This window comes from Myripristis murdjan, chromosome 10 (assembly GCF_902150065.1).
Source record: "Myripristis murdjan chromosome 10, fMyrMur1.1, whole genome shotgun sequence".
In the NCBI taxonomy this organism is placed as follows: domain Eukaryota; kingdom Metazoa; phylum Chordata; class Actinopteri; order Holocentriformes; family Holocentridae; genus Myripristis; species Myripristis murdjan.
Genome location: NC_043989.1, coordinates 12249613 through 12273368, shown reverse-complemented (window position 1 = coordinate 12273368; position 23756 = coordinate 12249613). Strand labels below are relative to the sequence as shown.

Below are 23756 nucleotides of genomic sequence, written 5' to 3'. Positions count from 1 at the left end.
GAAACTGAATCCCAATCAAAAAGGTTTTAATGAAGTTTTATACTGGAGTTCAGTGTTCATTATTTATCACAATCACAGCCTCTGTCAGTCAGGAGCTGGCCTAACACATTTGACTTTTTTTTTTTTTTTTAAATGAAAAATGCCCTTTATATTTTTTGATTTCTTTAATTATTCATTACTGCATATTTTCATGTTGACACAGCCTGACAGAACAGAAGTGCTAGAAGCTAGCTTTACTCATGCACATCTCTTTAAAAACAGGTAAGTCCTTAATTTTCTGATCCATCTTTAACATACTGAGAGTCTGAGATACAGAAGCAAAGATGGCACTTGTGTACAAAACAATGCTAAAATAAGACTGAAAAGTGCAAGAGTGTGTATATCTGTCTGTATGAGAGAGAGCAAGTGAGAGAGAGAAAGAGAGAGAGAAGGAGAGAAAGAGAAAATAGGAAAAGAGAAGACAAAAAAGAAATTCCTCATCTGTGTACAGTATGAATGCAAGTGTTTTGAGTATAGGGCAGTGCTGGCATGCGTGTGCATTACTGTGTGATCTCCTGGGGCCATCCACTAGGCTCCAGGATATTATACTCACCACAATGCCAAACTGCTCCGACTCCACTAGCTCTTCATATTCACCCTTTAGTTCCGCCAGCGCGCTCAGCTCTTTCTGCTCTGGCAGGTTCTTTATCAGGTTCTGCAAATGCAAGTGGGCACACACACACACACACACACACACACACACAAACAAACACAGAGAGTTACTGTTAAAACGAATGTCTCTAGCTTACCATGTAAAGACTGCAAAATACAATTCACAGACAAGAAAGACAGGGTACCTACACAGCATGTATCGCCCTGATATATTCAGACAATTCAGATAACCTCCTTCCAATGGGGTGACAATAGCCTGATGGTTAGGCAGGTGAGCGGAGGTCAGTTTCACCCTTTAACCCCTTAAATGTTACAATGTCACAAGCATATTTTGTATCTGCTGGTTGCATCGGTTGCAGTGAAATACTCATACCCAAGATGGCATTGTTTCATGGCTGCACCATCAAACAGAAAATGTCTAGATGCCTTGTGCATAATTTCAGACACATTTCCCTGTAATTCAGCACGATAAATTCGATCTCTCTGGAAACCTTGGGATCTCCACAAGAATTTAAATGAGAGAAGAAGCCGAGTCCTGTCCAAACCCGCAGAACTTTGCTGACGAACCCACTGATGGGAGTGACAGGGTTGAAGAGGTTAAAGTTGGAGATGTGGCCAAAATGTTGAGAGTTCAAATTCCAGACTGGCTAGAATATCTGAGCAGGTAAACTCCATCCATACTTACGAATTATTAATGATGTGCTCTTGAGCAAGTCACATATTGTACAATTTCTTTTTTTTCCCAGGGCAGCCATCCAGTGGTCACCAATATCACACCACTGGTTACACTGGGAAGCTCCCAGGGGTGAATTTGTCTATATGTGTACCATGTGCTTTAATTCACCTTGACTTGTCAAATAAGAGTTAGAAAATCACAATCTTTTTGCAGACATCTATTTATACATATAGAGTAAGCACTGAACCAGAATGGGAGCTTTTTCCCAATGAGGGTAAAAGTACCTTAGATAGCCCAGCGTGGATAAACACAGGAATTGACATGTCTGACATGTCATGTTGACATGTCAGACTTTTACAGCAATGGTTTAGTGTGATCCATACCCTTTTTCATCTTCATCTTTCATTAATTTAATTTTTGTTGTTGACTGTTGACTGTAGTGGACTTTCCACTTTATCTCATAGTGACTCACAAAAGTACATGTGACTTTGCTGTTCATTGATACTGTTCTGGTGCCAAAGAAGATGGAGATGCTAACAAAGAAGAAGAAGAAGAAGATGAAGAAGAAGAAGAAGAAGAAGAAGAAGAAGAAGAAAGTTGATAAAAAGATATGACGATGATGACGATCAAGAACGAGAAGGTGGTGATGATAGTGAGGCTGAAGTTGAAGACACAGCAGATGATCTTAGGAGAGACTGTGTTTTCTGTAAATGTTAATTGTCTGTGTAAAGGTCAGCCGTGTTAATGAAATGGAGCAGGGCGACTTTTCCCTTCTTTTCCTAAGAGGAAAAGAAGAGGAAGAGGTGCCCTTTTCCTAGTCTTCACAAAGCTTCCTCCCTCATTAGTTCCCCAAATTTATTCAGCAGGAATAAACTGGCACAGGGTCACGTGGCCAGATGGGAACACAGACAGTAAAAAAACAGAGAGAGCAGACGCTGCCACTAGGCCATGGGCCTGGCTGACCATAGCTGTAGACCTCGGCAGCCATCACAGGCTACATGGCCAGAGTTTACTGCCCACTAATGATGACATCTCTGTCTTTCCCTCAGGGAATTCACCAGTATAAAAGTAAGTCATAACGCAGGCCTGGATAGTTCCTGTTTGAGAAGAAGCCATTATATCAAATGTTGCTTGTTTTTGCTGCAGCCCCAATTAGAGCTGCAGCAAGCAACGGTGCCTTGATAATGAAGGCTTTTGATCATATGGATAGAGGCAGCACAAAGAAATGAGAGCACTTGTGGCTTATAAAAAACTTCTATTGTGTCATTGAAATTGTAAACAGTCTGTAAGAAACATGCTTAGTGGACACTTGTTTTCCTTTGTGTGGGAACAATGAATATATATACTACAAAACCATTCTAAAAATGCTTGATATTAATGATTTTTTTCCCATTATTACTTGACCCTACTGTTCACAACAGCGAATTAAGCAAATGGTTTATAATATTATGCAAGTATGGCAGGAAAATATTTGCACCAAAAAAGAACCACCATGACAGAAGAAATAAGGCCTTAAAAATGGTAAATAAAATGTCATTTTTCCTCTCTTCTCTTTAACTTGAAAGGAACATTAGCAACTGTATCAAAGAACAAAGCCCTCCTTGACAATGTATCATTGATTCTGAATGGAATTGCGTTAACACAGTAACCAACCATTCATCCTCTGCAATAATCATGGCTAATGCTCTGGGAAATCCAATTATTTGGGTGTTTTTTCTCTGGCACCGCTTGCTGAGCAAAGATGAACAATTAGGGGTATGTTCCTGCCCTTCTGAGCCTTTTCCAGTGTGTTTAGAGGTTCTGTTTCAGCCGAGTCTGGTTTGGCATCATATATAAAAATCATGGTATAGTGTCTTCAGCCGAGCTGTTGCTGTGAGATGCATTTTGGCCCATTTCTTATATCTTGTATCTCCTTTCCCTCTCAGGGAACTGTGGGCTGGGGGTGATGCTACTATAGGCTAGTTTATATCTTAGGATCACATTTTCAGCACAAGCCAGTGACTACATGGTGCATGTTGCACCAATGAAAAATATTAAAACCGTTTGAGTTATAACAATATGGCAAAAAAAAAAAATTAATTCACTACACAAAATATGGGTTGACTTAAGTAACGACCATTTAGACTCACCTGACCGAAAACATGAAAGAAGCACATCATTTGTCAGAGTTAGGTCAACAACAAGAACCTTGTAGACTCAACATTTATTTCACGATTATTTAATTTTTGTTCCATGTTTGAGCCTAAAGGGTCGTCACTTGAATGCAGTTTTACGTAGTGCATCTTTAAGCATGCTCATGTCTTCTCCGTATTAACTGCTAAACGGGACAACTTAAAACTGGCACATCACAGAACAAAGCACATCTATGTTGCTGAATAGTATTGTAGTCATCATTAATTAAGCATTAGCAGCTGGTGGGTTCATCATGTTTGCAACCCCTCAAATAAAGTGCTGAAAAACTAAGAGACAAAGAAAAAGAGGATGGAAATTTACTTGAACTACACAAGCTCATTGTATTGCAGACTTTTTTCCCTAGGTAGATGGATAGAGTGACAAGTGTGCAAAGTTATTTAAGTTTAAAAATACAATTAGGTAGAGCATAAAGCTGTGCAAAATCACTACAAGCACAGTCACTGAAGGAGCAACACATTGTAGAGTTTGGTGGACACAGAAACCACAACTGAGACTTGTGAGATTTCTCTGTGGTGATGTGAGGTGTTGTATAGAGTTATAACTTTGGGTGGGAAAGATGTTCTGTATCGGTCCTTGTGACAGTGAAGCTGACCAGTCTGAAAGAGAAACTGCTCCACTGTCTGTCCAGCAGGTAGTGGAGAGGGTGATCACACTCATCTGTAATTGATAACAGTTTATTCAGTGTCCTCCTCTCCACCACAACTTCAAAGACATCTGGTTTACAGCCAGTTACAGAGCCAGTCTTCCTGACCAGCTTATTAAGTCTGCTGGTATCGCTGGCTCCAGTGCCACTCACCCAGTCGACTATAGCAAGGTGCACTGAGTGCACAAGAGTGCACTGGCCACAAGAGACTGATAGAAGATTTCCAACATCCTGCTACACACGTTGAAAGATCTCAGCTTCCTCAGGAAATAGAGTCTGCTCATTCCCTTCTTATATACAGCCTTGGTGCTGGTCTTCCAGTTCAGTCTGCTGCTGATGTGAACGCCGAGGTACATGCAGTTCTTCCAGAATACACACAGGTTGTGAAGCCATCTCCCTGGTCTTGGTCACATTCAGAAGCAGATGATTTCACAAAATGATCTACCAGTGCTCTGTACGCCTCCTTCTACCAATCATATATTCAACCAGCCACTGCAGAGGTGTCAGAGAACTGCAAGTGGCATGATCTGGAGTGGAGCATTGAAAGTCTGAGTTTTACAAGGTGAAAATGAATGGAGACATTCCTGTGGAGCTCCTTTACTGCTTTCCACCATTTCAGATAGAGCATTGCCTGGATGAACAAAGAGCAATTTGCTCATCAGGTAGCCGGTAATCTCAAAGATGGTTGACATGTCTATTCTCTTCGCTTGCAGCTTCTCCCTCAGTAGCAGTGGCTGGATAGTGTTGAATGCACTGGATAAATCAAAGAATGTGATTCTCACAGTGCAACCGGTTCCATCCACTTGCAGACACAAGTGAGCTTGCTGCAGCAGACAGATGATGGCACTGTCAACTCCCAGATGAGGTTGGGTGGCAAACTGCAAAGGGTCTGGTGATAATTTCACCTGCAGTCTGGGGTGGACCAAGACCAGCCTCTCCAAAATCTTCATCACATGAGAAGTGAGCAACTGTGGGCAACTGGCGGATAGTCGTTCAGGCCAGAGGGAGTCGTCCTCTTGAGAACAGTAACCAGTCATGACATCTTCCTCAGCACCAGTACATTCTCCTGGTTCAGGTTGAAGAAGTGTCGCAGAATAGCAGATGGCTGGCTGGCACAAGTCCTCAGAGCCTTGGGGCTGATACCATCGGGCCTGCAACCTTACCTTGGTGGAGTCTCCAGCTGATGCATCAGCAGGCCAGTAATCCCCGAGGACATTTTCCAAAGAGATCCCACAATACTGCTGTAATGAAGACCTGCCTTTACAGCATTTTTTTTCCTCCCAAATTGAACAGACAAAGCCAGAATAATGCTGCTCCAATGTCTGATTGTGTGCATTCCAGCATTTTGGAAGCAGAAGCCTGACCATAAGGCGTGACATGTCACCCAACAGAACGGCATATAGAATGATGTATAGCATAAGCGTTGGGCAGCAATATTGCTGACACTGACAATGCCAAGAGAACTGGCATTGAGGTACTTTTGCGAGAATGTACACTACTCTTCAAACACGAGCAATGTAGCTGTTTTTTTAAATCCCCCAGTGGTGGGCTGCACACACACCACGTCATTAAATGTCACACCCATGTCCTACCTGGCCAACTTTTACACACACACACACACACACAGTACTGACCTTGATTCATCTCTTTGTCTACCTCCACTGCCAACTTAACACCAGAACAACAACGCTCCCCTATTCCATGTTTGTGTGTTTTACACAGAACAGTGAGGGACTGTCCAAGGGACTTACTGGGCTTGAGAAGAGAAGGTCAAAAGTTCTGGGGCACTGTGGGTGTATGGGGGTCTCTATGTGTGAAGATGTGTTGTATGGTAGTGGAGGAGACAGCTGAGGGCCGTGAACTAAACCTGCTGAAGAAACATTTTAGTTCATTTTGCTCTCCAGGCTGTTCCAATATTTGTCTCTCTCTCTTACTGTGAACCCAGTGATTTCCGTCATTCTGGTCAACATCTCCCGCATGTTGTTCCGCTGGACTTCTACTGGCCTCCAGTTCCCATCTATAAAAGTCCTTGTACTCCCTCAGCTTCACCCTAAGGTCATGCTGTACACTCCTCCCTTCATCTCCCCAGACCTGAAGGTGTTCTTCTTCTTACTGAGAAGTACTTTCAGGTCACTGGTGATCCAGAGCTTGTTATTAAGGAAGGAGCATACAGTCCAGGCCAGCAAGGTGGTGTGTTCACAGAATTTGATGTATTCTGTGATGCACTCTGTCATGCTGTAGACTCAAAACAGTCCTGCAGCGTCTCATTAACCTCCTGAGTCCACCTCCTCACAGACCTTGTGGATACAGGCTGCCTTTGCATGAGGAGACCATACTTGGTGTCAGCAGGACCAGGTTGTGATCAGTTCTGCCAAAGGAGGGAAGGACAGTGGCACTGCATGCATCCTTAACATTTGCATAATGGAGGTCCAGTGTTTTATTGTCTCTGGTGGGGCAGTTGACATACTGATGAAATGTTGGTAATGTTTAGTCCAGTGTGATATGATTAAAGTCCCAAGTAATCACTACAAAAGCAGGTCATGTTAGATGTTTGAGTATGTCTTGAAACAGTGGAATAAATGGTGTCGCATGCTTCCTCCACATCAGCTAATGGAATAATGTAGACAGCAATAACAATGGCTGACAAGAACTCACTTGGCAAGTAACATAAACGTATCCTCACAGCTAGCAGTTCATTGTCCAGGCCAAAGAAATATTCCTTCACATTAACACGTCCAAAATTGCACCACCTTTCACTCACATGCAGTGCTATCCCTTGTCCTTCCCTTTTACTGCTCCGTATAACATCCCTGTCCGCCAGAATAGCCCTGAAACCAGATATAGCTGTGGTTCAGGAAGCGCAAATGCAGACATATTTCCATGAAACACAAAATGCTGCACTCATGATATTCCCTCTAGGTCTTGATCAGCACACCAAGCTAGTTCATCTTACTGCCCAAAGACCTCACATTCCCCATGATGATCGCTGGAATGGAAGGTTTTTATCTTCTCTTCTTCGCTCTCCACTTAGTCCAAGCTCTGCAACTCTGGCATCGCCTCCGTACCTCCTCTGGGATTTCAGGCCTCACTCCGGGCAGTGGCATTGGTTTACTCAACATGATCAGCTGGTCACATGAGTAAACAATGCCCACGCTGCTCGCTGCTTGCTCTCCATTACAAAGACTGTAGAAAGTAACAGTAGAACCATGAGAAAAACTGAAAACAAAAGATAGCCATTGCCGCTCTTTGACTGAGAGAAAATAATTGAAAACAAGAAAATAAAGTGACAAGTGACAAAAAAATCAAAACACACAATGGGAACAGCTGCAACAGGCTTCCACCCAGCATGACACCATCTACTTTCAGCATAATGATTCCCACATGATGTGAATGACAGAATTACATTTTGACAGACATTTCTTAAACACAAAAACATCCACTCTTTGGATATGTCATTTCCAAAGTGGAAATCTTTGGTCATCATTCTATTACAGCTGGATTTAATACTTGAAATGACTTGAAATAGTTCCACATTGGAAAATGTATGTACATATATGTGTCAACTGAAAAAGTCAAAGAGAAGACTGGGAAAAAGAAGACAGCTGAGATGGAATCTACCTCATGTTTGTCATTTCATTTGTCTGTCATCTAGTTAATTATAAGGAGCCCCATAGTGCACGACTGACACAAAGGCAGCACCATATGTGTGGCGATGTGGGAGGCAGGGTGATGATGCTGGGCCAGACTCCTCACTGCAGGCCTCCAGACACACTCGGCAGTCTGGGAGAGATTACTGGAAGGATGCTACCAACACTACACATTCATTTACTGCCTTGGGCAAAGATGAAGGCACTGCATATCAGCACACATGCCAGGATACAGCAATCCACTAACAACAGCAAACAGCAACAACAAAATGCTGTTGGTCGGGTGAAAACCTCGTAACTCCTGCTCAGTACCTCCCAGCAAATAATGAATACATACATTATATTAAAGTAAATGTGGATTATGAATGCATTTACTGGCCCATTTACTGGTGGGACAGTAAATACACATAAACATTTCCACAACTAAAACTGGTCAATGTGTCCATTTCGCTTTTAATGTGAGCAGTCAAAAGTAGCATGAGGCTCCCTCACAGTCACTTTATTTTGTTGTAGGTATGATGCATCATGTGGTCAAACGACTTTTTTTTTTTTTTTTTTTTTTTTCACACTGACTACTTCCTATAGTAGATTGAGATCTGTGGGGAACAACACATTCATTCATTGCTCTAACTCGGCAACATCAGAAAATTGAAAAAGGGAGAAACTGCCAAAGGATTTGGAAAGTTTTCTTTCATGGTCCGTGTTGAGCAGCCTTGTGGAGTGAAGCGCATCTGAGGCCTTTTTGTGTGTGTGTGTGTGTGCGTGTATGTGTGGGTTTGTGTGAGAGGAGAGGGAGAGAGAGAGAGAGAGAGAGAGAGAGAGAGAGAGAGAGAGAGAGAGAAGGAGAGCGAGAGAGAAACTCAGTGCGTGTGCTGCTTCTTCACTTTTAGTATGCAGATATGGTGTTGTGGTGTTGATAACCTAGATCTGCCTATGCAGATGTATTCGCGTGAAGAAACTGATGACAGACTGATTTTATATTTTAGTCTCATTTCCATTCATGTGTAAAAAGAGGTGAATGTGCCCAAGTTGCTTTCCTCTCAATTAAATTATTTAAATATTATTTTGAATTATCTATCACAACATAACTCAATATCAAGTATGAATAAATTCCTCATAACACTCTCAGGTGCAGCCATGTAGCCCTGTGTGATTGTGTTATAGATATTTGGTCAACAGGAAACCCAAGGGCTATGAGAGAGCCTTGCTTTAGTGTGACTAGTGCTCTCTATTATAAATGTACAGTTACCAGATTCACCCTTGGGAGAATGTGTATATTTACCAACTCTGTGGTATATGTACACAGCACACTTACCATTTTCCAACATTTACCATAACACCTACAACAAACATAAAACCATATATACTGGATAAGATAAATGGTACTGCTACCCTGACTGTGAAAGGTCTGTATTTGAGGAATGGGAGCAGGTGTAAGGGTAAAGGAGTGTGTAACAGTAATGAGATACAGGTTATGCTTCACTAAACATTTGTAGAGGATGACAGTATCTGTAGGGCTTTCACTTCTATACTTTGATCTTGCCCACCCTCAACCTGCTCCCATTAAATCAAATTCACAGTTTCACAGCAACTGTGAGCCCATGCCAAGTTAATATAGTTTAAATGACATATAAGGCATGTATCAGGTGTACGCTTTAACATGTCATTGACTTTATGGTGTTGAAAACAGCAGGTGCTGATGTAGTGCAAAATACAGGGAAGTCAAATTCCTAAATGTCTTGATATACTGAGGATGCAGTGGGCACTATCCTTCAGATGGGATTAAAGACAGAGTGATTCTGAGCAATTCTACTGGAATTATGCATAGCAGGATTGTGTAAAAATTAATGTCAAGTCCAGCTGAAGTGTCAAAATCAAACTTTGAGTTCTGTCAGTTTTCCTTCCTTTTCTCATGTGGGGAAAAGTCTGCTAAGTCTACTTTACAATCCTTTGCTTGTCAAATATACTTTTTTTCAGAGAAGCATATTCCCAACAGTGACGCTGAAATGAAAACAAAACCATGAAACCAGAGGATATAGTCTGAGAGACCGGTCAATCAATGAAGCTTTTCTCAGAGTAATAAAAACCTTATTAAACTGGATTAAATAAAGAAGAAGTAACGGAGAATCTCTTGATGTCTAAAAGATGATCTAAGTAAACTGTGTTCCTCTCTACCGGACCTGTGGGAGGAATACAACAAAGACAGGAGAAGAGCCATGTCTGACATGCGTTTGACAGATGTGATTTTCTCCTTTTAATTGATTTTCTCCTCAATTCTGGGAGACAGAGAAGCCATGTGGTTTTCTGCCCGTGTTTTGTGATGAACAGAAACATGGGACTGTCGTCTCGCTGCCCTGACACCTCAGCGGGCTCCCTACCTGGCTCACGGCAAATCAGTACAAGGCTTCAGTTTGAATCAATAACAAAATAATACACAGACAAGAACACTCTTCTACAGGTCCAAAGCCTTACTTTTCCAACTAACACTTGACAGTTTGAAAAAGACATTAGGTGTGAATTCAGAAGTTCTTTCAGCCAAGGCTCAAACTCATGAAGCAAGAAAAGATGCTGTGCACTGCAGTTTGTGAAAGCAGGCAACATTCGTCTCAAGCAAACGGCTACTAAGAGAAACAGGAAAATGAATGTGCTTATCAAAGGCTATCAAGTCGTAGCATTGTATATGAGAAGTATTATAGTTTAGACAGATAATGCTTAGTAAAATGGAATTGCTCTACAGTGGATACTTTCCAAGTGTAATTTTCATATTTATGATGACATAATTTAAAAGACTCTGTCCTATTAACATGGAATTATGGCAGAGTGCTTATAGAAGAGTAATTGGTTTTCCTGTATTTGTCTTACAACAATTCACACATGAGGAAAAGAAACCAAGCTTATTCCAATTCGGTAAGAATGGACATTTTCAGCATAAGACCAATAAATCGGAGGAGTGGCACATAAGAAGACTACGAACAATTGGAATTTCATCTCACAATGAACATCAGTCATGAAGGTTCTTACAGCCATATAGACTCTACACTCTGCCAAACCATACAAACACCTCAAATCTCACAATGACTAAAGCTCCGGCAACAGACTGACAGGCAACAAACCAAGTGTGACAGATTCCAAAATTGCATTAAACTAAATGAGAAATGCAGTGAGTGAGAGAAAGACACAAACACACACACACACACAGAGTAAGTGAGAGAGAGGATTAACATGAGGGTCGAGCCTAGGAAACCTGACAGACCTGGTGTGTCATTGAATTTGTCTTCCAAAAGGGGGAAAAAAAGGAGAAAAAAAAAGGAATTTTTGAAATGTGCACACCTGAGCACTTATATTTACCATGGAAGGTGTGAAGCAGGATTAGGAGAAAATTAACAAGGCAAATGGAGAGTTCATATATCAAGAAAGAGAGGGGGGAAAAAAAGATACACAGACACTGAAAATGAAAAAAGATGGAGCAAGAGAACGAGAAGATGTGCGGCAGAGAGGGAAAGAGAGAGAGAGAAAGAAAATGATAGAGAGACAGAGAACAGGTAGAATAAAAACAGAGACAGTCAGAGAAAGAAAAACAAAATATGTTTTTAATAGCTTATCCCACCTCTTACTGAGATCTGCTGTAAGCCCTCAGGCCATACTGGCTCTCATATATTAACTAAAAGGGAATTGGTCTTTAAAATGTGATTCAAAAAATGATCAGTCAATATATGGAACAATTTCTTTAGGCAAACCTTTTTCTACCTCACAACTGCAGACAATCTACAGTGCATAGATAAATTACATTTTCAAAACAGTCGGTCTTCCCAATGTGGAAATGAGATGAAAAGCTTGGTGTAACCTATCTGCACTGCAATAAAATTATGCCTCATTTGCGAATAGTCCATCTTAATACAGTTTTGGCACATGATGAGACTGTCAATCAAATAAGCAGAGAAGAGCTAGCACACAAAACAGTAATAGAAATTAATTTGTTTGGGGAGACTGCTGTCTGAGAGTGTCTCTCTGAGTGATGTGCCATCTGTCACTGAAACAAAGACACTGAATTGGAGAGTGAAAACGGAAAAGATTTTTTTTTTAATATATTTATTTTTTTCATTCACACTCTTAAGAAAATACAGTACTCAGTGTGTTTGAGGAGAGGCTGCATGGAACCTCATCAAACTTTTTTTTTTTAACAATTTGTGTTGCAGTGCATTTAGTTGTGTGTGTGTGTGTGTGTGTGTGTGTGTGTGTGTGTGTATGTGTGTGTGTGTGTGTGTGTGTGTGTGTGTGTGTGTGTGTGTGTGCGCGCACATGCGCGCGCACACAATGCTGTACAGTTTTGTTTTTTATCAATATTCAGATGTGCAGGTAAAGTACCTGGCCTGGACCCCATGGCTGGAGATCAGCAGTGTGGTGATGATCAGTCTTAAGCACATGCAGTACCTTGGGTCCTGGCCATCATTTTCTGAGGCACATTTGGTATTGCACCAAGCCCAGCATTCTCTTCTTTCCTTTTTGCTTTGTTTTATAGTACTTATTGTTTTTTTTTTTCTTTTTTTTTCTTTTTGTTTTTTTTTCCCCTTCCTCTATCAAACACACATAATGTACTTCACATTTCATTGTTAAATTACCATTTGATGCAGAGAAGGTTATGTTCTGTGTGTGGAAGGGGAAAATAAACGCTCAAAGGGGCCCCAGCTTCTTCTGCTTAAGCGCTAATCCAACAGGCCCAATGCACCGCCATACTTATCGCCGTGCCCCACATGTGCACTTGTACACCATGCAAATGATGCTCACCAATGTGCCAGGCTGCTACAATCACCTGTTGTTACAGCAGGGAACAAAGGCTGGCATGGGTACTGCCAGACCTTGCAGCCAATGGGCTACCACAGGTAATGACAGGTGCATGCATATGGATGAGCATCGTGGTGATCTGGATGATTGACAAGGGAGATAAACAATAATAACAAGCAGGGCTGGGACGAAGAAGCCTTGAGAGGCCTGGCTGCAAAGGTTGTTGCCATGGCGAGGTGATGGAAAGTAGCTCATAGCAGAGAGAAAGCTGACAATGCTGGCGTTTGCTGTGAGACTACCTAGTCAGTGTGTGTTAAGGCTCTGTGTGACACATTGGAATCCTCTGCAATAAAGGACGAAATAGTTTTATTTAAAATTTAATCTGAAAATTGTGGGAAAATTCTGGCTATACTCACATTTATTGATGAACCAAATTATGTTCATATATATAATAGAAAGATAGATAGATAGATAGATAGATAGATAGATAGATAGATAGATAGATAGATAGTGTGTGAGAAAACCTCACACACAAAGGGAATATACATGATGATGATGATGATGATGATAATGATGATGATGATATTCACACTGTTGTTGTACGAAAGATAGCAAAATCACTCCAAAAAGAAATACAGTTTATTCTATACAGCCTTGTGGATTGTCATTCTTGATTGAAAAGGGAGGGAGGAATGATGTGAGTGAAAACCCACCAGTCTACTCGTTTTTTTTTTTTTTTTTTTTTTTTTGGACACAGTCCAGCACAGTGCATTCCAACAGATAAAAGCAGTGATAGTGTTCAGGGGAAACTGATGGAACGGATGGCCTGTCTGTGTATATGTGTGAACGCCCACAGTACTTCTGTTGAACTGTTAGACTGTATTAGATTTGCAACACAGCATTGTATCAGATTGAGATCCAAGAGTAATATAATGTAATGTTTGTAACATTCTCATGCTCATACCTTAACCCTACTAGGAACACAAATGTTTCACACTGTTTACTTAAAAGACTTGGTATCAACCTATAATACTTCATATTATGTGCTCACATTTACTCATTAAGGCATACTCAGTTTAATTGCAAAAGATGCTGGGCAGTTTTTCATTAAACTTCTTTGATATTCTCACCAGTGCATTTACACACAACATAGTGCAATACTAATTACAAATGAATAGTGGTGGTGCAGAGTAAGTCATTAGCCTTTCCTTTTGAAAAGGAGATGGGGTAATATAAAATACATTGGCCAACATTAAACATTAAGAAGCCACTCTGATATTCCACAAAACAAGCCCCCAGGGCCGCATCATCCACTGACAAGAGTTAGCTTACCACACACACCAAAATCTGGGCGTGCTTAAAGATTTAGTGTTGACTCCCTCTCATCTCCCCCAGCTAGATCGAGTGGCAGGTCCTGGGTGGGGAAGGGAAATAGGAGCTGCTCAGCAGCAGTCCACATAACTCTCCTGTTTGGCTTAAGCAGACTACAGCTCCTTGTATTTAAAGAGCACATTTGATGTAGTCTAGTTAAACAAATTTGCTGTTTGAACGTGTAAGTCTTTGTTTTGACATCCTGACTGCTTCAACAGTTGAGACAAAAAGATCCATCAAAATAAGGAAAATAAAAATAAAATAAAAATAAAATGAAAACAAAAAACTTACGAGATTACGAGAAGTTAACTTCTTGTCCAACTCAGTGTTTAAGTGGGTTACAATTCTGTAGATGCACTTAAATATTTACAAACTTACAACTTACACTGTTTTACTTCAGCAAAGCATTTTGATTTATAAAATATGCAGTAATTATGCAATTTTATAAAAGTTATTTTATAAAGTGAATGTTTTTCGAAGGAGGCAGCCTTAACCTTCTTTGCACCAGGGTATGTGTGCCTATCTCAGACAGTTTAATCTTTCAGTTTCTTTCCTTAAATGCTTATTGAGTGCTGTTAAGTATTCCATTCATTTAACTGTAACTTAATGTAAATACTAGATATGTAAAGTTGCATTCACTGGCTAAACAAAGCTTTGCAAGTTAGAATTAAAAGAAAACGAGAAAAAAGATGAATTGTTGAGGAGGCTTAATGGATCATGGTATAGTTAAGTGTTGCTTAAATATCTTTCAGATAATTATCTATTCACTGGACTTAAAATGCCTGAAACAACTGAACAACATGTGAATATTACTTGAATAAAATCATAAACTAGATTCAAATTCAAGCTATTATAACATCAAACATAACTACTAACACTACCATTTTCAGAAGATCTTGTGCTCTCATGTGAACACAAACACTGGCTGAGACTCTATGTAAGTACAACATGAACCAGTACTACGAGAACATTTCATTTGTGACAAAAGTGAACAAAAATCTTCTCTTTAGTGTCTTGATGCATCGCTGCACATTCTTATTTTCTTTGTGAGTGTGCATTAGCTCTGATGCACCAAGGTCAATCTAGTGACGAGCTTTGATGTGACAGGGTTAATTTAGAAATGGGCCATAATTGGACATCACAGGGTCTCCGCATCTGCTAAACTATATATAGTGTGTGAGGGACCATGGCCTGCTTTTGCATAATGGGGGTAGAAAAGCTGATTAGACCTTAAAAGCTTATATTTGCCTGGGGGCATTAGAGGAGTGTATGTGTGTATTGTAGGAACTTTAAGGAGCTGTAAGCTGTAATCCATGCATTCTCTGTGTCCATGAACATTACAGAACAAAATCCCGGACTGTTCAAATTTAGCAACATGGGAGGTCAAATTACTCCAACAGAGACACACAACATTATACAAGATATTCAACAAGGAAAAAACAAAAGAAGATAACATGGAGAGTACACTTTCTAACCAATAGTGGCAGCCACTACCACTTATTGCCTTCTCATAAATCAATCGATAGATAGGCCAACAGAATGACAGATTTAGTGACAGACAGAAAGCCTGTTCTGGCAGAACTACACAATAGTAAAGATTGAACATGTTGTGCGTTTTTTTTTTTTTTTTTTTTGTTAAGGAAAAAATAAGGTAAGCTATGAGGGGGGACACTAAGTTCCCAAGAAATAATATTAATTAATATCAACATGCCTTCAAAACATATATATATATATACATATGTATATACACACACACACACACACACACACACACGTATATATTTTTCTGGCAACAAATGGAGCAACGACTGGTGATTAATAAAATATTGCTATTTCATCAATGTGATAAATTACTTGGCACAATTTAGAAGGAACATGACAATAATAATAAGAAGAAGAAGAAAAAGAATGAACTCATGCTGAGACATCATGGTAGTGTTTCCTTATTCATATACATAAATCAACGAGTAATTTTTGCTCAGTGATATGCCCCAAAAACTTATAAGAGGGTAGTGATGCTGCAAAAAAAAAAAAAAAAAAAATATATATATATAAAAAATTAAAAAAAAAAAAAAAAAAACAGTTGAACTGACCTTATAATTAATGCTCATGAATAAAAACACTTATATGAATAACCCTTTGAATGTGGACCAGTTGATTACGGCACAAAGTGTTTTCTGGTGTACAAGTGCTCATTAATTATCTGGGCATTTTTGCCCTCCTTGTGTTCTGTTGGCAAGAGCTATCAAGGCAAGGGACCAAATACCATCATTATGCCAGTTAAGTCTTCCCTGTGGGGCAAAGAGGCTGTGAGGGGCTTTTGGAGAGATTAAGACACCATAGGAGAGCCAACTTAAGACAACAGCTCCCTAACAGTGGTCTTCCCTTTTTGGGGTTGTTTTGTCAATTATCTTCCTGAGCTGGAGAAAAACTGGTAAAAGGGGGAGACAAAACAAAACAAAACAAAACCCCAAAAAAAAAAAAAAAAAAAAAGGTTTTCTGACAAATGTCATAAACTTCTATGGCCTTGAACAGAGCATCATTGTTTCAGTGTATTTGCAGAAACTGTGTAGTGAATAAAGAAAGAGCAGGGAGACTCCAAATGAACCACTCCCAGGTTGTAGCCTTGTCAGGGCATGGAGAACTCAAGCAAGTTTGAGCGTGCTGATGTCCATGCCCTTGGTGTGGGTTGTGCTCAAAGACACTTATGACACTGGAGGACCAAACAACACCCACACACAACGCAACCAGCCCCCAAAGTCTTGAGCACGTGCCTGCTCTCCTTACACACGCACAAGACCACAGGACTCTTCCCTTGTTGCCTCTGTCGCTTCCCAACAATAGCAATGAATGGCTTTGTCAGGCTGTCAGCCTTTTTCAAGCAGACCTTTGCCAGGCTCTCTGACATGCTGCCTCTTTTCACTGAGCCAACTTTCATTATTGTCTTTCATTGTCCACTTTTTTTTCTTATTGTTATACAGGTATTGCAGTCGGGTTGTTCTGATTACTCTTTTTTTTTTTTTTTTTTTTTTTGAAAAAGCTGACCTATATCTAAAACTGAAGTCTGTCTACCATTACTAAGCCTATTAAGAAAAAACTGCAGCTGGCCGTCAATCTCAATGTATAAGTAAAGGGAGTGGGAGAGAGAGAAAATGCACATGCATGTGCACATGCATATTCATATTCATATTCATGCATGTGGCATGTGCTGGTGTGCACATATGTGTGCACATATAAATCACTTGGATCTCTCAGACATAGTTCTTGGTTGGATGATAAATGACAGTTGTGAAGAGAGCAGAGAGGAGAGGGAATAATTGACACTGTCTGTCCATTTGTATGTGTGTCTGTACGCTGGGTGCATGGATGTGAAAACAAGTCTGGAATTGCAGGGATTCATATGGAAACTGGATGGATGGTGAGAGCCAGGCCTGTCTGCTGGCGTTCAGGGATGTGTACATCATCTCTGAGGCGTTGATGGGCCCTAATGCAGAATAAGGAGAGCCAATCAACTCCAATCTATCCGCTCCGCCAGGGTGACACATTGTAGGGGTACTTCAAGGCCAGCACGCTGCCACATTCTGCTGACAAATCATTACATTAGACATGTCGACAGAGCAGGGAGATGATAAGATTGAGTTACAGAATTTTAGATCCCTTACAAACACCCTTTTCCTTCCTGGATTCCCTCCTTTTTTCCTTTCTTCTGCTTTTCTTTTCTTTCAACGCTTATCACCGAGCCTCACTAACCCCTTTGCAAAATAAAGCAAAGGCAGAATTTTGAGCTGGTGTAGATTTTTCATTATTGTATTTTCTCCCAGTGAAAATAACCATGGGATCTGAATGATAATTAGTGTCCTTAAATTTGACTTCAAACACCCATGTTTAAATATTGGTAAAAAATCATTGAGGAGACAAGTTATAAGCATGCACATCAAATCAATTGTATATACACCTTATTAATAAAACATAAGAAATTAAAATCAAGCATAAATAGCTATATGGACTTATTTATGGACTACTTTGTCCTTTAGAAGCATGCAATCACATTTGACAAGTCTCAGTTAATATGCCTTTTTTTCTCCACATGGCCTATTTTATCACATTTGACAAGTCTCAGTTAATATGTCTTTTTTGTTTGACATGGCCTATTTTATATATTTGATGAAAAGCACAAATTGTGAATCATTGTCACTGATGTTTTTGGTATCTTTAGGACTAGCCAATATGCAACAACTTGGTAGTTGTGTAGCTGCCACTGATGGGAAAACTTAAAACCTATAAAGCACTACAAAGCATTAGTTAAGGTGAATAGTTTAATACAATTTCACCGTACTTGTTGCAATGACAATAAAGGTGTATCTATCTATCAGAGGGCAGGGACAATGCTTCGCACTTGTAAGATATTTCCCATCTTCCAAATGAACTCTGCACCTTGCATGTCTTTCACCATTTCCACCCCTCTATTTTTTATTCTAAGTGCACCCATTATCATCATCACAATCACCCACTCCTCCTAACAATAACAAAAGGGTGTACACATTACCGTTTTTATTGCCCAGGCCAGGCAGGCATGTCTCTCTAGCCTGTGTGCAGTTGTCCATGTGGATAAATGGTGATTGGCGTGCGGCTGAAAGTGGGCGGTGTGGAGTGATTAATCAGCATAATGAGTGTAGATGAGCACTGTGCAGATGGAGCCCACACTCAGGGTTATGTCACCCAGCAGGAAGTCTTTTTGCTCCCCCTCGGTGCTTCTGTATTGCTCCAACAGTATTTCACAGACATGTTGCTTACCAGCTCGTTTATTTTGCCCGATCACTTCTGCAACATTATCTTCTATAACCATTAAACCCTTCTATCACCAGGATAGTTGTCGAGCAACACTTTTTAGACTAATAATCAGTGACATTTTCATTTAAATAAATGTCAGTTTTGCTACTCCTTATCACTGACTCATACAACTCATTCAGTATACCTAATTCATGAACACGTAAAAAACCTGTAAAGCGTTTGCGGAGTCTCACAGAAAATCCTGGCTCATATTTCTTTTGGGTTGGTAGCTTTTGCCATTGTTTATTAGCTCCTGTCTGAATTGAGCAACCTCATTACCATATTGGGCCAGTGCCTAGACTGATTTGCAGCTTGTTAGATTTATTGCTAAATAGTAACATAGATCTAATGCTAACATTGCTGTAAGCAGTCGCTGCCATTTGTCAATATAACATTATTACTGGTTGAGAATTTTATTGTGGCTACTGGGTGTAAAGATATTTGGTAATTATGTAACTAAACAAACTTCATGTCATTCTCTAAAACAGGTTTAATATATTAATACAGTCGAGATATCTTCTCTGAGGATGTGTCTGCTCTTTGACACCAGCTTCAAGTCTCATATTTCTCACATTAGTTTGGGGTGTGACTAATGATGCAAAGTGATCACTGAGAAGCAGTGTTGACAGCAACAGGTTACATAACTTGCATTACAACTCATGCAGTATTATTACTTATCTTAATAGCTGAATAGAGTAATGAGTTATTGTTTAAAATGTTAGAGTTACTGCTGTAAGTAATAGACATTATAATGGCTGACAGAAAAGTGTTTGGGAAAGCTGCTGCTAATAAGACACAAATGATACTTCAGTAATAGTGACTGGGAGGATTAAAAAGTGGAGCAGTTATTCATTCTTAAGGTTGGCTACAAAGAGTTTTTTTTTTTTTTTTCCCCATCACTTGTTTTTGAACACCGCAGCCTGCCCATTATGTTGTTGAAGCATCTGCACGATGTTTTGGCTTAAATGACAGTCAATATTTAAGGTAATAATTATTATTTTAATAAGCAGTACTTGATATAACTTTTTTAGTTTTTTCCATATTTTTCCAACACAATCAATTAGACCCTAACCCTAACCCTAACCCATCCAAGCCCCAATTATGGCTTATTAATATTTCCTATCATATGGATTTCACAAATGCACTTGTAGACTGAAACCACTGGCTTTTGAGCAGGTCTACCACAGCAGCTGGTGTTTCACTGCCTTCCTCAAGGTCAGTCTGATGCTGGTTTCAAGAATTGGTAGAGTGCTACTTCTTGCCTTGCCTCACCCTGACTTACCCAGTCTTCCATTCCATTTTGTCTGGTGATGTGCGTAACGAGACCCTGGTGGGGACAGAGTTGGGTATATGGCTGCGCTACTGACAGATATACAGTATATCGACTTTGCTGAGGAAAGGCTGAAGGTGGAAAAAGGTCAAAACGTTAACTTCCATTCTCCTTCACAAAGGAGGAGGAGGGGGGATGTCTGGCGTGGCATAACTTGCACTCTGTACTCTGCCAGATTGCCAGCCAATTAAAGGTTATCAGAGCTCAAAATAATAGTCCTGCAGGGCCGCTCTCCTAGATAGGAACCATCTAAATATATATTGCCTCACCACCTTTTACCACTGTCTGGTATCTAAGTAGTGGAGTGAAAGTAGACTACCTCTGGTGCATGTGTTTGTTGATAAGCCATGCGGAAAAATGGAGGACATATATATATCACTACAAGGGTCTTATCATTCTCTTTTTTCAAAGTACAGAAGACCTCCTGACAGAGCAAGCTTGAGTGAGCACCATACATGAATGATGCCACCTGGTGGTGAACAAAATATAACCCTGGCACACATACAAATGCACCCAACACTGTATGGCTGTCAAGATTATTTTGAAATCGAGTCCTCTTTAATTCACTGCTCACTCCTGAGGTCCACTGCTCTTACTTCACAAATGAGAGACAAACAGAAACAGGACTGCTGAAATGTTTGATAACAGGATAGGGTGGGCAATGTCAGTGCAGATTGTGGTGTTGCCAAGTGATGCATCTTTACCTCAAACAACCCAGACCATTTGCAATTACTGCTTTCTGAGACAAGAAAAACAGAAACAATGACTACACTGGGAGCCTTTAGGAAGCTCATCAATCATGGTTTAAGACAAAGGCAAGAGGAAAGGAGGGTGGAGCTGGGGAGACTTTGTGAAGCCATGTCCTGCATCATCCATTATAAGAGGATGAATGGAGGGCTCTATGGTCCATGTGAGAATGAGGAGAGACTAAGCTGTGTCAAAGTGAAACCACACTGGTTTTTAAAAGGGGTCATCAAAACAGCCAACACACGTTGAACACAGAGCAAAATCATTTCTGCACATGCCTGAACACAAAACGTACTCCAAGTCGTGAACACATGCACAAGCAAGTAGAAGCATCCCCACCATCCCTGACCCCACTCTCTCTCTCTCTCTCTCTCTCTCTCTCTCTCTCTCTCTCTCTCACTCTCACTCTCACTCTCTCTCTCTCTCTCTCTCCCTCTCTGTCTGTCTGTCTCTCGCTCACTCACACACACATTTTCCCTCTTGGAAAAACTAACAGACAACACTGAACATCAGTCTCACCTGGATGAGTGATTCACTCAGTCTTTCCTCGTCTACCTCCAGCACAATGTCCCGGATCTCTTCATAAGGCAGGCGGAACGAGCCCAGGAAAATTGCTGTTGTGATGGAGAGGGAAGAGAGAGTCATTTCCTCTCCTTTTTTTATTAGACCGCAGGGTTCAAAGAGACATTTCAGTACTCATCGCTCCTCAGACAAAATGACCACAGACCTAACTTGTCACTTGGAAAAAGTAATACACTTTCTGCCCCTCAATAGGATTGTTTGTGTCACCCTGACAGAAATTGGGAAGGTAAACATCAAGATTTACCAGTAAAAGTGAAAGGTGGAAGAATAATACAATTTCTGCTCAAACATTAATAAATAAATACATTAATAAATAAATAAATAAATAAATAAGAAGCAAAAGTGGAGTAAACAAGCAAACAAAACCCATTTGTAATTCTTTGGTAAAGCAAATGCAACCAGAACAACATAACAATAACAATAATCAGTTATTATTGTTGTTTCTGTTGTCATGCCTATGGGGCATTTATTAAAGTTTGAGTGAATATGTAAAAAGAAGTATATTAAATTGTCCTTGGGGGGACAGCGCAGTGGTGTTTCACTATCCAGGTGGGGTGCCTGTGGCGGAAATTGGAGCTGATGGTGGGTCCAGGTGGAAGTCACAGGTGGAGATTTGGTAATGAGCTGGGGGAGAGACACTCAACAGCTGCTGTATGGCTGCAGCAGCGGGACTTGCTGCCTGTACTTGATGCCGCAACAACTAAGAGGGAGTAGACACCCCCCAACAACAAAAAACACACACAAAAACACAGACATAAACCGCCACCCTCAGAAAATAGCATGACTGAATATTATCTACCATATGTGAAAAACATGTCATGCCACTATGATTTTGTGCCTATAGTGCAGTGTGGCACTATCAAGTCTACCATAACAACTAAACAACTAAAAAGGTTCTAAAAAAAAAAAAAAAAAAAACAACAACAACAACAAAAAAAAAATGCAATTTTCTAAAAAAAAAAAACAACAACAAAAAAAGATTCTAAAATGTGTGGAATCATTTAGTGAGAAAACTGTGCGATGGTGTGAGAATGAAACAGCTTGTGGGATTTTTGTGACGTTCTTGGAATTACAGTATCAAACTGAGCTTTACATGTTTTTTTTGTTTGTTTGTTTTTTTTGTTTTGTTTTGTTTTAATTTAGCTTATTCTATACTGGGATACTCACATTGTAAGCATAGTCACACATCACAAACTGCGCACAAAGAAGAAAACTCTGTTAGAAAATAGCAATTTATCAGTGGTGTATCTTGCATTCGCTCACTTTATGTGTTAAGTGAGCAGTTTGCACATTGCAAGACTGAAAGGTGGGACAAAAGAAGATATTCAGTTAACTTGATACAAATATGCATGAACCAATCCATTTGGCCAAAGAAGATGACATTGATTGCACAATGCTTCTACCAGCTTTCACCTACTTTCTCATTACCAAGATGTAACAGCAGCTGCCCAAGCATGTCTTTTGAGGACAAATTAATTATAGCGGTGTCGAGATTTCCCAAATTGTATGACCCTTCTCTCAGTACCAATTGCAAAACTGATGGGAGAAGTGCTGCTTGGAAGAAGGAGGCAGATACTATCACTGACTATGGTGGGCAGTCTGCATGGGCTTTTAAAGGCTCATTCCATTGAAAAACTCTGTTTTCCACAGGAACAAGGTAGTTTTCCAGCTTTCTGCATGGTTATGAGGCATTTGGGCTTTACAAATAACAGACTGTTACACTTTAAATCATTGATTGAATTGATTGGCATGGTTGTTGTATTTTATGTCAAGAATTATGAAAAATATCATTGGTTTCATTTTGTCCCATCTTTTCCAGCTTGCACAGCCCACCTGATCACTATTTGTAAGTGTAACTGGTCTGTTGTAACTCCAAACTAAGATAGTTATTTTTTGAGAAGGTAAAGTTTACTGCCAAAATAACTGCCAAAATTGCTAATCAAACAGATAACTTGTTCTTGTATGAAATGTACCATTTGCTTGACTATTTCATTGGCAAGTATTAGACAGCATAGAGTCAGTTTTTAGAGTCAGCATTCCAATGGTGACGGTAAATTCTGCACTTTGAATTTAACCCAACAAGTTGGCATTTGATGCCATTCCTTCAGTCAAATCTAATAAGCAAATATCTGCAAGAACCCACAATTTTTCCCTCTCCATTCACCACTAATGTTGTCTATCCTATGCTAAAATCTCATATGCTGTGTAAGTATGTATGTATGTATATATGTATATATAACAGAATAGGCAGAACTCCCTACGTGTCAAAAATGTTCAGTCTGCACACTCACACTTGCCACCACT

The 23756-nt window shown here is 40.1% G+C and overlaps 1 protein-coding gene across 5 annotated transcripts in view; it reads right to left on the bottom strand.

Annotated features, from left to right (window-relative positions):
- Positions 1-23756, bottom strand: part of diaph2 (diaphanous-related formin 2) — a 415888-nt gene that overhangs the window by 157731 nt on the left and 234401 nt on the right. For all 5 annotated transcript variants that reach the window (XM_030062123.1, XM_030062125.1, XM_030062126.1 and 2 more), the window contains 2 exons: positions 21390-21484; positions 593-694 (listed from right to left, as the gene is read on the bottom strand). In XM_030062123.1, the coding sequence (XP_029917983.1) occupies positions 593-694; positions 21390-21484 (197 nt within the window). The remainder of the gene's footprint in view (positions 1-592; positions 695-21389; positions 21485-23756) is intronic.